General features: G+C 35.4%; 1 protein-coding gene and 1 pseudogene across 1 annotated transcript; one reads left to right on the top strand and one right to left on the bottom strand.

Moving 5' to 3' along the window:
• The first annotated feature begins 6,202 nt into the window (after positions 1-6,202).
• LOC143601591 (nucleobase-ascorbate transporter 3-like) lies at positions 6,203-10,336 on the top strand. The gene is made up of 14 exons (XM_077078969.1): positions 6,203-6,531; positions 7,245-7,342; positions 7,435-7,611; positions 7,692-7,792; positions 7,874-7,949; positions 8,026-8,085; positions 8,175-8,359; positions 8,479-8,575; positions 8,664-8,750; positions 8,873-8,931; positions 9,022-9,113; positions 9,193-9,270; positions 9,360-9,526; positions 10,037-10,336. Exons 1-14 carry the CDS (start codon positions 6,393-6,395, stop codon positions 10,253-10,255), a joined length of 1,635 nt encoding a protein of 544 aa, XP_076935084.1. The 5' UTR covers positions 6,203-6,392; the 3' UTR covers positions 10,256-10,336.
• A 2,027-nt stretch (positions 10,337-12,363) lies between these two features.
• Positions 12,364-14,473, bottom strand: LOC143601592 (pentatricopeptide repeat-containing protein At3g26782, mitochondrial pseudogene; annotated as a pseudogene).
• Positions 14,474-15,697: the final 1,224 nt, after the last annotated feature.

The raw sequence follows: 15,697 nt of genomic DNA, 5'->3' as shown, positions 1-15,697 counted from the left end.
TTGACACATTGGAAGATCAAGCCTAATAACAAATCCATAACTTTGTACCTTTCACTCTTTCAGTATAATCAATTAGGTTAGAAATTGGAGAACCAACGTCGACTAATTAGTTCAAAAGTGAACAAAATTAATGTTTTAATATACAATAAAAACGTCGACCATGGTTACATGATGTCCAAGAGTTCCAAAGATGGTTGACAAACCACAAGGGAGAAGAACCGTATCATAATTCATTGAACTTGAAGATGAACAATGGTTAGAGTTCGTAGGATCTATGAGCATGGGTGATATGTTCATTTAGGGTTAGAGATGACCTTTTAATTGTAATATATAATATGTAATGTCTCTTTTGCTTTACCATGTATCCAAAACTAATCCAAGTATCCAGTTGTAATAAATTCAGAAAATGTACTAAAGTTGTGTAATTGAATAAACCCCATGTATGAAAATGATACTTAACTCAAAACTGAAATAAATAAAAACAAACGAAATTACCAATTTACCCCTGAATTATTTGATAGATGATAAAAAACAACCATGAAATGCGCAACATAATTTTTAGCATTTTGTTCTTTATTGCCAATTTTCTTCCGGTAACTTCAAGATAAGTTCATCTTAGTCATTGTTCTTGCAATATATTCATGTGCGTTAATTTTGTTCAAAAGTCGGGGTATGGTAACAACAACCCTTTGACACATCGGAAGATCAAGCCTAATAACAAATCCATAACTTTGTACCTTTCACTCTTTCAGTATAATCAATTAGGTTAGAAATTGGAGAACCAACGTCGACTAATTAGTTCAAAAGTGAACAAAATTAATGTTTTAATATACAATAAAAACGTCGACCATGGTTACATGATGTCCAAGAGTTCCAAAGATGGTTGACAAACCACAAGGGAGAAGAACCGTATCATAATTCATTGAACTTGAAGATGAACAATGGTTAGAGTTCGTAGGATCTATGAGCATGGGTGATATGTTCATTTAGGGTTAGAGATGACCTTTTAATTGTAATATATAATATGTAATGTCTCTTTTGCTTTACCATGTATCCAAAACTAATCCAAGTATCCAGTTGTAATAAATTCAGAAAATGTACTAAAGTTGTGTAATTAAATAAACCCCATGTATGAAAATGATACTTAACTCAAAACTGAAATAAATAAAAACAAACGAAATTACCAATTTACCCCTGAATTAACGGAATAATTAAACAGAGTTAGAAAAGAGTACTAAAATGACATGTTTTTGAAATGTCAGGCATTCAATTCCAATGAATTCAAAACGGTACTAAAGTTGCGTAATTGAAAAAACCACATATATAAAAATGACACTTAACTCGGATAAATACGATAAGTAAAAGTAAAAAACAGGCTTTATCCAAATGGGCTAAAAAAACTTCATTTAATATAAACAAAGCTAAAAAGAACTATCGTCTTCATCAGTTTTCTTCAACTTCACAAACAAAAATTAGGTTTTATCTCCTACGTCAAAAATTACAGGCTCTAACAGCACCCAAAGGATCTATCACATTTTCCATGAACCAACATCTCTTTACAAGCCGTGAGTGGGCTCGTGCCTACTCGCTTGCACCTCCGATCGCGCCACCACGTTGTGGTGTGCGTTATTGACATGGATCACGGTTCCCATTGCGAGCCGTAACACATTATCTAACTGTTGAAGGAAAAGCAACATGGAAATTCCGGGCATGTCCTTTGAGGAAAGAGATTCCAATTAGGGGTGCAAACGAGCGAGCAACTACTCGAAATCGGCTCGTTAAAAAGCTCGATCGAGCCGAGCTTTATCAATCCCGAGCCCGAGCTCGAGCCTAAAAATAAGCTCGTTTAATAAACGAGCCCGAGCCCGAGCTTTACTTATCGAGCTCGAGCCGGCTCGCGAGCCTAAACGAGCCTACCATTTATATAACTTTTTAATATATATATTTAATAATTGTTAATTAATAAATATAATGTTATGAAAAAATAAATAAAAATAACTAAATAATATGTATTCTTTTATAAATAAAATTATAATATAAAAAAATATATAAAATAGTTATAATTATATGAAAAAATAATTGATAAATAGTAAACGAGCCGAGTTCGAGCTTAAAAATCCATTCACGAGCCGAGCTCGAGCTCTGTTGAAGTTAAACGATCCGAGCTCGAGCCTAGTCGAGCTCGGGCTCAACTTGGCTCGTTTGCACCCCTAATTCCAACTTAGTTTGTCTCAAGAGTTATCAAAATAACACGACCCCCACCCTCACCCCCCACCCCCATTTTTAAACACCAATAAAAAAATAGATGTGTGGTAGAAAATACTCGTGATTAGTACTCCCCCTTCTAATCTGCTCGTTCCTGTCAATTTAAAATTACTCATGGCTATTGGTTTTAGTGTTAAACTACTCGTCCCTAGCCAAAACACTCGTCCCAAACATTTTGCATCCAAAAATACTTGTCCAACGGTTTGCATTCCTAGAAACTCATTCCTAGCATTTAAATAATATTAGATTTAAAAAATAATAATAAGTTTATAAAAATACAAAGTAAACATTTTTGTCAACTTTAACCAATTTCAAAACTAGATAACTCTTTACGACATGAACTCTTATGAGTTATGTAATTGAAATTAAACACTTATACGTATTAAAAAAAAAACATTTAAGAGGGAGAGGGGCATCCTCGACGAATAAATTTAAGGTACATACCCTAACGGGGTAACATTGTTGCTTTCACCTTAAACTCTATTTGAGGTAGCCAAATTCGTTAGCCATTACCCGATGGTAAAGATGAGAGAGAGAGAGAGAGAGAGAGAGAGAGAGAGAGAGAGTTGTTTAGTGGAGTGTTGTCTTTGATTTAAGTAGGTTTATGGTAGTATATAGGGTAAATGAGGTGGAATTATAGGATAGGTGTGTGTTTGGGTTGTTTAGAGGAGCACATCTCTCCGCTAAAACCATGTGTAGTAGGCGCTTTCTCACACAAAAAACCACCAAAGCATCGGGAATGGGCGCTTTGGGGGGGGGGGGGGGGTCCTACACAACGCCGGGTGGAGGGAATGTGGGAGGAAATGGTGGAATGTGATTGGCGGGTTTGTTTTTGTTTATTTTGATAATAAAATATAATAATAAAATAATAATAGAGTAATGAAATATTTAGCCAAAAAACGCTTTTGCTAACGTTGCACCACATGTCACACAATACTCACAAAAGAGCTCATGTCACCAGTGTTGTTGAAACCGGACCGGACCAGCCGGTCGAACCGGTTCGACCGGGATTCGGTCCACCGACCGGTCCGGTTCACATAGTTCGCTCGGCTGATAGGGAACCGGCCGGTCCAAACCGGTTCGGTCGGTCGATCCGGAAAACCGGATCGGTTGAACCGGTTTTCTAAGGAAAAAAATGTTTTTTTTTTTGAAAAAATCATTTTTAAGCTTGATCCATTCTTTTTTGACCGGTTGAACCGGTGAACCGGTAGGCCGCCCGGTTCGGTGTTCGGTCCGGTTATGAAAACATTGCATGTCACACAATACCCACAAAAGAGCTCGATTCACTACACATTATCTAAACTAGTACATAAACTGGTAAACCTAATAGGTCTTGACAACTTGATCTAAAAACGACCTTTTTCTCTTTTGGGCTACAAAACCTAACTCAAATTCAGAAACTATGTAGTATACATAACCTAATAGGCCTTGACAATTTGGTCTAAAAATGACTTTTCCTCTTTTGGGTTACAAAGCCTAATTAAAACTCAAGAACTATATGAAAGTTGATTTTTTTCTTATCAAATGAAATGTTTTTGTTATTATTTATTTTGAACGGCTACGGCTATGAAATGAAATGTTTAATCTTTGTAAATACATGTAATGTTTAATAGTTGATACGCCTTCATTTTCATGTGATATGTCCTCTTTCTAAAATCCTCTCCCCAGATTAAAATGAATACTATGCTATTGCTTGGTCAACATAAGTCAAATTTCCAAAAATTTGCGTTTAGGCAAGTTTTTTTACAGATCAACTGTATATTTTTTTTTTGGTTTTTTAGGCGTTTTTTTAACGATGTACACTTGACTAAACACCTAGAAAACTCTCTGGGGTGTCCAATGTCACAGGGGCTAATCCACATAATGGTGTTTCACCTAAGCTTATTCGAACCACAACGTCAAACACAAAAAACCCTTAGATGAACTTAAGGTAGATCTCATGACCACTTCATTAAAGAGGTGATAGGCTTGTGTTTTTAGTTAACACATAAATTCCAACAAATAATTCCAGTATGATGAATCAGAATCTCCCTTAGTTAAATCACAACATTATATTTAAACATTATATATAGAAAATGTATAACTTTTCCATTTCATAGATGACAGATGGATGTAAGGATAAGCTCGGTACCGTACCGGTATTGAAAATACCGATCTTGAAAATTTTAAATTATTGGTACCGGTACTAGTATCGAAATATCCGGTTCGGTACGGTAGCGGTGTTGAAGGTAAAAATTCAGGAAATATCAGTCTCGTACCGATTCTGAAACTCAAAACTTTGGTACTGATTCAGTACTGACAATACCAAATCGATACAGATTTCGATACCAGTGCCGGTTCGATACCGGTTTTAAATTTGCTCATCCCTATATGGATGTGTACTCCCCTTGGCTTTCATAGACAGACCAACATGTTATTTTACAAAACAAATTATGATGTATACATCGACTAGTGGTGTCTGAGACGTATCCAAATCCCAAATATCAAACTTCTACCAAATATAGATCTTTTACTCTTTTAGTATATTATAAGTTGTAAGTTTGAGACGCGTACACGATACAAATACATGTAATTAATTAAAATTAAATATGTAATAAATAATTAAAATTTAAATTTAACAACATATTTTGCATACACTACTAATAGAAAGTAACAATACATTTATAATAATTTAAATACAAACAATTATATAATTAATTGATAATATATGTTGTTGTATTATAAGACTTTTTTTTTCTTAAACGCCAACGAATCTTTCAAATGAGTTACCGACTAAATTCATCACATCGAGATACACTCGTCTTTTGATCCGAAAAAAGTCGCACCTAAGGCCAACGCCCGTGAACTTTAACCCGAAGACACGACAATGCGGTGAGATAAAACCCGTTCAGTTTAAGGTTCCAACTAGTGAAAACCACATATTCGCCTAATCTACCATCATCACACTAGTGTCTCTTAAACTAAATGATCGAGACAATAATCAAACCTCGACATGACTGTATATAATATTAATTTATCAGAATTAACTGTACGATTACAATTAATTTACCATTTAATATGAATAATAACATGTACACCCTTCGTTCATGTCAAAGTGTCTTAGTTTGAAAGACATGAAGTTTAAGGTAGATTAAATTATTGTTTGTTTTACTTATCAAATGACAACAATAATGCCCTTGGAAATTGGGTCCATAAATATTGTTTATTAATGCTTGTTGTGTGTTTTTATGAGTAAATTTCGAAATTAGCTAATAAATTTTTGAAAGCGGACATTTGTAATGGGATGTAGGGAGTATAAATTAGCTACTTTAGGAAATAAATTGATTCATTTATTAATAGTAAGAAATTAAAAATGTATGATATTTAAAGATTGACAAATAAATAGTAATAAATTAGAAATAAATAGTAATAACAAATTACTATTTATTAGTAAGGGACGCGATGGAAACATGGAAGAGATTGTGAAATGCATACGTTTTGATACCCACTGATGGATCTTGTAAGATCCGGTCCTTCGTACAATAGCACTGTCTAATTTGCCTTCGATGGATGGTCTATCCAAGAACTTACGGATTTGCGTTGTCTTTGCCTGGTGTAAACTTGCCGGGAGTTTACCCATTATAGTACTACTTACATTTAAGCACACTTAATTAAAAAAGTTTTTTATATTTCACGATAAAAAAGATATTTTAATGTAAAACCATTTTGTATTTTATAAGTTTGGATAATAGTTAAACAACTTTGTCTGATGTACATTATTCCCTTCAACAATCCAACAACAGCATGTCAGAGTCAACCTATGTCAAAGACTTCCCGGCCCCACTTCCAAACCAGTTAAACACATCCACCAACGTACAACTCCCCATGCACAACACACAACTCATATAATAATATTAAAAAGCATTTATTTATTGTGTGAAAGACACTATCGAGTAACGGGTTCATTGTCCACTCATTCACCCGATGTGTAAATGCATTTTGCGGCCCCCAATACCAGACATCTTACTTTCTCTCTCATCACATTATCACTCACATGCTCCTTAATTATTATTATTAATAATATTATTATTGCTTCAGTTTAAGAATTTGAAGTCATCCGTGCCGGAATAATAATAATAATAATAATCATGGTGGAAAACGGACACCACCACCCACCTGCCGCCGTGGCTCCGCCGTTGCCACTGGGTGCCGCTAGAGGACCGGCGTATCCACCGGCTGAACAACTCACAACACTTAATTACTGCATCCATTCAAATCCTTCTTGGCGTTAGTCTTTATTATTATTATTATTATTATTATTAAATTGAAATGATTGAAGTTTGATGTGAAAAGGGTGTAATCTTTTTTGATTTGTAAACCCTTTTTGTTATCTTAAAATTGGTATGATTTATTTTTTTTAATATGTGATTCTTGATTGAGTTTGATTCCTTTAGGGAATCAAAAGATTCCTTTTGAATATTTTGATTCTTGAAGAGTTGAGGTGAACCCACAAAGATTCAACTTGAAGTTAACTAAAATTTGATTGCTTTGTGGAATCTATTTACTAATATTATAAACTTGGATGATATCATTGTTAATTTTGTAATCAGTTAATCCCTATCAAATTTGAATTTATTATAATAATCTTTATCCCTTATTTTTTTGTTCTAATTATTTTTTAATTTTGTCAAAGTCTTTCTTGATTTTTAATTCCTTTTTGCTATCTTGTTCTTGGTATGTTTGTTTTTTAGTATGTGATCTTTGTTTCAGTTTGATTTTTCAAGTGTTGAAGTAGCCCACAAAGATTAAACCTCAAATTAACTGAAACTTGTTAGCTTTGTGGATTTTAGTTAATAATATTATAAAATTGGATGATATCATTGTTAATTTTGTAATCAATCCCTATCAGTTTTGAACTTAGTATAATAATCTTTATTATTCCTTATTTATTAATCTTGTTAAGTCTTTTCTAATTGTTTGAATAATAATATTGTTGACAGCTCAAACTGTATTGCTTGGATTCCAACACTATATTGTGATGCTGGGAAGTGTTGTTATGATAGCCACTCGGCTTGTTCCTCAAATGGGTGGTAATCATGTGAGCTATTTACAAATCGACCCTTTTGGTTTGGAATTGAATAGTCAGTATTTGAAATCAAGTTGATGAATTTGATCTTTATGTTTTTGTAGAACGATAAGGCGCGTGTAATTCAAGCCGTGTTATTTATGTCGGGTTTGAACACCCTTTTGCAAACGTTGATCGGTAGTAGGCTTCCTACGGTCATGGGACCGTCTTTTGCCTATATATTATCTGTGCTGTCGATTATAAATGATTTCGCAGATGAAGATTTCTCATCCGGGCATCAGGTATATATACATGACTCATGTGTGTGTGTATATATACGCAATACACGATTCTAATTTGTTGTTTATGGTTTGAATGATAGAGATTTGAACACACTATGAGGGCTATACAAGGAGCCTTGATAATATCTTCATTTGTGAATATTATTATTGGATTTAGCAGGGCATGGGGAAACTTCACCAAGTAATTATTTACTTATTTAAATTTGATATATCTTCACTTGTATATTTGTATCGTGTGACAGTTTTTTGGGCTTGATCATAGGTTTTTCAGTCCGGTTGTTATCGTTGCTTATGTTTGTGTAGTCGGTCTTGGTTTATTTGGAAGGGGGTTTCCTGAGGTACAACTATTTGGTGCATGAAAACTTTTTATATTTTTAAATCGAGACGGTTTAATAAACAAACTCATAATTGCAGCTTGGCAATTGTGTGGAGATAGGCCTGCCTATGCTTATATTTTTGGTTGTCTTCCAACAGGTAAACTTGTATTTGTATGTTATGTATGTGTATGTATGCATGCATGTATGATGTATCGTATGATGTAATGGTTTGATGTTATGCTATAGTATATGAAGCGGCTCCATCACCGGGCCCATTCCCTTCTTGAAAGATTTGCCTTGCTCTTTTGTATTGCACTCGTGTGGGCTTTTGCTGCGTTGCTCACTGTAGCCGGTGCATATAATAATGTTGGCGAGACAACAAAACTTAGTTGCAGGACGGATAGGTCCTATCTCATGGAATCAGCTCCATGGTAATTACAATTTTGCCCTTTGTAGACTGTTGTATTTTGTAACTGTGAGAATCTATTGCCAGAGAACTCACCGGAGCCCACCAATACCTGACTCCACATTTTTGGTTGCATAAATACAGGGTAAAGTTATCATACCCGTTTCAATGGGGTACTCCTATATTCAGAGCAAGCCATGTTTTTGGAATGATGGGAGCCGCTCTTGTTTCAACCGTAGAGGTTTCTTTATTCTTGCGTATTTGTTTTTAACTTTTTATATATTTAATATTCTAACTGTGGTGTTACTGTTTATTTTGTTATTTTGAAGTCAACGGGGACCTTTTACGCTGCTTCACGTTTCTCGGGCGCAACACCGCCACCGGCACATGTCATTAGTCGAAGCATCGGTTTTCAGGTTTTTAATATGCAATCTGTACTTCATACATTTTGGATAGTTGTTTGTTATTTGAGTTTAGTTCTAAATGGAGATTGTTGTTCATTCTATATTTGTTTTTTTGTTTTCCTTTTATGATGAAGGGAATTGGCCAGTTACTTGACGGGACGTTTGGTTCCATTGTTGGGAATACTGCATCTGTGTACGACTCGTTTTCTTTTTTCAACATTTTTTAACTGATATTTTGGAGTGTTTGGATATGTTAAATATTTTATTTTTAATTGCCGTGCAGAGAAAATGTTGGGCTTCTTGGGCTAACTCATGTTGGAAGTCGAAGAGTGGTTCAAGTGTCGGCTGGTTTCATGTTATTCTTCTCCATATTTGGTCCGCATTTTTCCAAATAATTTCTTGGTTTTTATAATATTAATACTTCATTTCTGGCTATAAATTTGCCAATTTTTAGGTAAATTTGGGGCATTCTTTGCATCAATCCCTCTTCCAATATATGCAGCCATTTATTGTGTCTTGTATGGTCTTGTTGGTGAGTGTTCTAAATATTTTAATAATAATAATCTAGTTAAGTTTTGGTTTATTTTTCGAATATATATAACATATGACTTGTTTCACCAGCTGCCGTTGGAATTACATTTATCCAATTTACAAACAATAACTCCATGAGAAATATCTACATTTTGGGATCATCTCTTTTCCTTGGAATATCGATATCACAGTATTTTGTTATGAATACTGATTATTTACGCACGGGTGAGGGACCCGTTCATTCTAATGGTGGATGGGTAAGTAGATCTCGTCTTTCCTATACACTTTACACGAGTAATACCATAAAAAACCCAATATACTTTCTATTTAAGAAAAACCCAATAAAATATTTCTTGTATATTAAAATCGCTAAGCTTGTCTTAAATGTTCGTACTTGTGGGTTTTTTAATGTTTTTAAATAATCCTTTTCAGTCTTAATTTGGTTAAAATTTGATGAAGTGACATTCACACTTTTGCAACAGGATATTTATAAACCAATTTAAGAGGTAATAAGTAATTCTCCATATTTAATTTTGTTCTTTTAAAAGTGCACGCGTTCCAGACAAGTTTAGGGACTTTAGTATACAAAAATTTAGTGATATCTTTCACAAGCTGATGGCTTTTAATATAGCAAAAAATTACGTTTCGGACTTTTTCGTGAAAAATAAGAAAGTATAATGGTTTTGTGTAGTATTAAGTATCAACCCTTAAATTGGTAATAAGAGGATATTTTATATAAATCTTTATATATGATGTTTTTTGTTCAGTTTAATGCTATATTGAACACCATATTTTCTTCCCCTCCAACGGTGGTGATGATAGTGGGGACGTTATTGGACAACACGTTGGATCCACACGATGCACATGACGATAGAGGTGTGCCATGGTGGGTCCCTTTCCAGCACCGTACAGGTGATAGCAGAAACGAGGAGTTTTATAGTTTTCCTCTCAGAATAAACGAGTACATGCCTAGAAGATATCTGTGATTTTGGTATACATGTTTCTGGATGTAACTAAAGTTTTGTTGTACATTTGAAAGTATGGTAAAATACCCATTTTTCAACCAAGTGTTTGACCCATTACCCGACCCACCCTTTTTGCCAAGGGTATTTACTGCTTGCTTTACATGGTGGTTAAGTTTGAATGAATGCTAAAAGTTTTCTATGGTTGCATAGAGCAGGTTCAAAGAACCGTTTCACGTAGTTCCTATGAAAGCAGGGTATAAGTTATAGATATGATTGGTTGATGCTTGAGTATAACGAGGAATCGTTGAAGCTCAATGTTAACGCAACTTGTTCAGTGATTGTTTGGTGTGGATTTCCAACAGAAACACTTTTGAGATTGTCAGTCTCTTATCAAGGAAATCTTAAAGTTAAGGTTGTTTTTTATCTAAAGGTTTTTGATCTAAGATGATTACACGGATCATTTGATGTGTTTTTAGATTCAAGTGAACTCGTTAATTGTTAACATAATCACAAAGATTTAATTCTTAGTTAAGTTCTTTGATCAAAACTTTAAGCCTTTTACCATCAAATAAACTTTAAAAGGACAAAATTGAGGTTCATGTATTTTTTGTTAATACCTTAGATCAGAGTGGAAGATAAAATGGGAAAAATATTATAACATGTAATATCAAGAAAAAGGTTCTACAAAAGTAATCATGGGTCTTTGCAAGTAGTCGTGCACAAAAAAACCGGTTCCGGAACCTAACTGGTGGAACTGAACCAGAACCGGTTCCAGTTCCTACCCGGTTGGCCCAATACCCGGTTTGGGTATTTTTGTACCCGAAAATCGTACCCGGTTCTCATATTTGTATGTCCCCATCGGTTCCAACCCGGTTCCTACCCGGTTCCTAATTGTAACTGGTTTGGTTCCTACCCGAAAAAACCGGTTCCGGCGGGTTTTTTTTGAAAAGTCAAACACAGGTCAAACTAGCCGTTGGAACCGGTTGGAACCGGTTCCAACGGTAATATAGCCGGTGGAACCGGTTTTTGAGACACAAAATAGCCGTTGTAACCGGTTCCAACGGTAATATAGCCGTTGGGACCGGTTTTTGAGACAAATAATAGCCGTTGGAACCGGTTCTAACGGTAATATAGCCGTTGGAACCGGTTCTTGTAGCCCAAAAACTATATATAAGTTGTTTTCCATTACTTGTTTCACCACCAAACTCAAAAACAAACTAAAATACTACTCCTTTAGCAAACCCGTTCCGTTACCCGACCATCCAACTAAATATTATTATGGCACCCATCAAAAAAACAACGTCGTCATTAGTTGCCATTTGTTGTCGGTTTAAGCTTAATTGTGTTTTGGAGTGTGTTTTATAGTTTTGGAAGTGGTTTAACAAGTACACACTCATACATTGATATTTATAGAATGAAAATTAGCTAAATATAGTAATAAAACCGGTTCCAACGGTCAAAAACGGCTATATAGCCGTTGGAACCGGTTTCTAACGGCTATAATGTTTGAATTTCAAAAATAACCGGTGGAACCGGTTTTTACGTAATAACCGGTCCCGGTTCCAACCCTACCCGGTTCCTAAAAGTTTGCATTTCTGGGCATCGGTTCGGGTCGGGAACTGAACCGGTTCCTGACTGGAACCGGTGTCATTTTCTACCCGGTGTGAAAAAACCGGTTCCGAACCGGTTCGGGTTTTCAAGGTGAACCCGATTTGTGCACGTCTATTTGCAAGGACCCAACAATTTTTATGGTTATGTTGAGGAACTAGATTAAGATTTTAGTTATTGAATATAGATATGTGTATAAAATATTAAAACCAAAAGAAGACAACAAGACCAAGAGTTAATCATGATCATTAAGAGCATACATGGTCCGGTGAAGAGCAACGGACACTATCTCATGAACTTCATTCACTCTCTCTTGTCTTCGCATCACACACTTTTTCTCTCCCTTCTCCCCTCTTAGTACCGCCACAGACGTTCCATGCCATGGAACTGGCTGTTCCCCTCTATGCTCGAGAATCTGACCGTCTCACTCTCTCCTCCACATCAGCATTAAACGATATTAGCCAAGGACGTCTCCCTTTCATATCCATCTTAACAAAGAATGTTGAATACTGGCAAACTTGATTACCAGTAATCATTACATGAACAAAAGCCATCTTCAAAATGATGAAACCGATTAACATCTCTCACAACTATCTTCCTTCCATACACGCGAGAAACCAACTTCAACACCGAATGGCAATCACTACAAACTCTAAGATTCTTATTTATAAATATAGGCAAACCAACATCAACATTCATAAGCCCAAATGCCAAAGCAAGCTTTTCACCATGATAATTAAGCATCCCATACTTATCTTCATCTTCAACATCATGAAACACACAACTCAAATCCGGAACATAACCTTTCATCTTCAACTCAATAACCATCTTTTCCACTTTTTCATAAACACCTCTCGTAAACGAACCCAACTGTTCCCCAGTCCGAAAACCATGCACCTCGTTATTAACTTCAATCAAACTAACCGCTGCAGGTTTTCTTAGCCCTTTAACTTTCATATCCTGTCTCAAATTCCCAACTTCTTGCCAGTTTCTTGACTCTGCATAAATATTCGACATCAAAACATAATATCCCGTGTGTTTCGGGTCAATTTGGAAAAGCTTATCAGCAGCAACTTTTGCTAATTTTGTATTTCCATGAATTTTACAAGCCAAAAGCAAAGCTCCCCAAACTTCATCATTCACATGTGAATTCAAATTCATATCTTTTATAACCTCATAAGCTTCGTTTAACAATCCAGCTCGACCATACATGTCAACCATACACGCATAATGTTTCGGCTCTTTCGTCACAGAGAACATTTCCATTTCCTGAAAACATTTATTTCCTTCATTAACGAGTCCCGTGTGGCTACAAGCCGAAAGAACAGACGTGAAAGTTATGTGATTTGGACAAAAGTTTTGATCTTTCATTTGGTTGAAAAGTTTTAGCGCTTCATTTCCATAACCGTGCATGCCATAACCCGAGATCAAAGTGTTCCATGAGCTAACATCAAGTTGGTTAACGGGTATCTGTTTAAACATTGTTAACGCGGTATCCAAATCTGCACACTTGGCATACATGTCCATTATTGCATTATATAGTGTTTGGTTGACGTCTATCTTGTTTTGTACTATGAAATCATGGATTTTGGCTGCTTGTTGTCGGGAACCAAGATAAGAACACGCGGAGATAAGGATTAACGCGGTAACTTCATTAATAATAATATCAGACGCTTTCATACGTTCAAAAAGAGCCAAAGCTTCATTCGCTAGCCCATTTTGAGTGTAGCAAGTAAGCATAGAATTCCAAGTAATAACATTTCTTTGTTTCGTATGATCAAAGATCTTTTCCGCAACTTCAACCTCACCACATTTAGCATACATTGCTAGAACCGAATTAACAACCGGTAGTTCATGAAATAACTCGTTACGAATTGCATACCCGTGAATACATTGACCTTTTTTAGAATCACCTAATTGACCAATAGCCGAGGCAACCGTCACAGCGGTAACCCAATCCATTACAAAACCTTCTTGTTGCATATAATGAAGCAAACACAAAGCCGTGTCACCTCTCTCAGCTTGTTCATAAGCCGTGATCATCGCAGTCCAACACACAACATCTCTCTTAGACATTTTATCAAACACCTTACGCGCATCATCGATTAAACCACATCCCGCGTACATATCCACAAGCGCAGCTTCGACGTACAAATCCGAACAAAACCCAGTTTTAAATACTTCAGAATGAACCAATTTTCCATAAATGTGGTCCAAATTAGCTGCACATGATTTCAGAGTAAACGGGAACGTGTAATTATTCGGTAAAAAGCCGGTTTTTCGCATAACCGAGTAGAATTCTAATGCATCTGAGAAGAACCCAGTGTTTGCATAGGCACGGAGCATTGTGTTCCATAAAAAAGAACTGGGTTCATGATGGGTGGTGTCTAATACAAATTTGGCGCGTTGAAGATCGAATAAGCTGGAGTATTTGATGATGAGACGTGCGGTTAAGTGTACACTTTGGTTGATGATGCCAGTGGTGGTGAGTATGGAGTGTAGTTGTGTGAGGATGGTTAGTGTGTTGCAGGATTGAATGAATTTGTCGTAATGGGTTTCGAGTTTGAAGATGGTGACGTTGTTTTTGTAGGAGTTTAACCCACAACGAAACATTATTTGGAGGTGTTTTAGAACGTGGTTGGACATTTTAAATGTAAAATGGGTTAGGATAGATCATAAAATTCTTTAAGGGTGTTAGGATGGGTTGAAAATATACAAGTGAGTTTTATTTATAAGTTAAAATGGGTCAAAACAAAATATCAAGTTATTCAAAATTTATCTAATTCAAAATACCCAAACTATCAAGTGCGAAACAAAACTCATCCGAAACATAAAAAACGATCAAAACGAAACAAAAACCTTGAACCGACTAAAACGAAACAAAAAACAAAAACAAAAACCAAACTGAACCGAAATAGAAAAACGGCCAAAACGAAACAAAAAAAAACCGGAATAAAACCGAAAAACTGACCAAAACGAAACAAAAAAGCGAAATACAACCGAAAAGCTAACCAAAACTAAACAAAAACACCGAATCGACAAAACCGAAACAAAACTGAATCGAAATAGAAAAACGAACAAAACGAAACAAAAAAACCGATATGAAACTGAAAAGTTGGCCAAAACGAAACAAAAAAAAAGCGAAATGCAAATGAAAAGTTGACCAAAACAAAACAAAAACACTGAACCGACCAAAACGAAACAAAAAAACCGAAACGAAACTGAACTGAAATAGAAAAACGACCGGTACGAAACAAAAAAACCAAAACGAAACTGAACCGAAATAGAAAAAACGACCAAAACGAAACAAAAAAAAGCGAAATGCAACTGAAAAGCTGACCAAAACAAAAAAAAAACACTGAACCGACCAAAACGAAACAAAAAAACCAAAACGAAACTGAACTGAAATAGAAAAACGAACGAAACGAAACAAAAAAACTGAATTGAAACTGAAAAATTGATCAAAAGGAAACATAAAAAAACTATATGCAATTTAAAAACTGGATCAAAACGAATCAAAAACACCGGACCGACCAAAACGAAACAAAAAACTGAAACGAAACTCAACCGAAATAGGAAAACAACCAAAACGATACAAAAAAAACCGATATGACACCGAAAAACTGACCAAAACGAACCAAAGAAAAGCGAAATGCAATCAAAAAGCTTACCAAAACGAAACAAAAAAAAACTGAAACGTAACCGATCAAAATAAAACAAAATGTATCGAAACGAAACAAAAAAACGAAATGAAACCGAAAAAACTGACTAAAACAAAAAACTCTGAAACCGAAAAAACCGAGAAATCGAAACTGAACTCATTGAAACTGAGCAAATACCCAAACCGACCGAAAT

The sequence above is a fragment of the Bidens hawaiensis genome, unplaced genomic scaffold (assembly GCF_021521415.1).
Source record: "Bidens hawaiensis isolate Kalapana, Puna unplaced genomic scaffold, B.hawaiensis_p1.1 tig00056787_1, whole genome shotgun sequence".
NCBI classification, from domain to species: domain Eukaryota; kingdom Viridiplantae; phylum Streptophyta; class Magnoliopsida; order Asterales; family Asteraceae; genus Bidens; species Bidens hawaiensis.
This window is presented reverse-complemented; position numbering and strand designations above follow the sequence as displayed.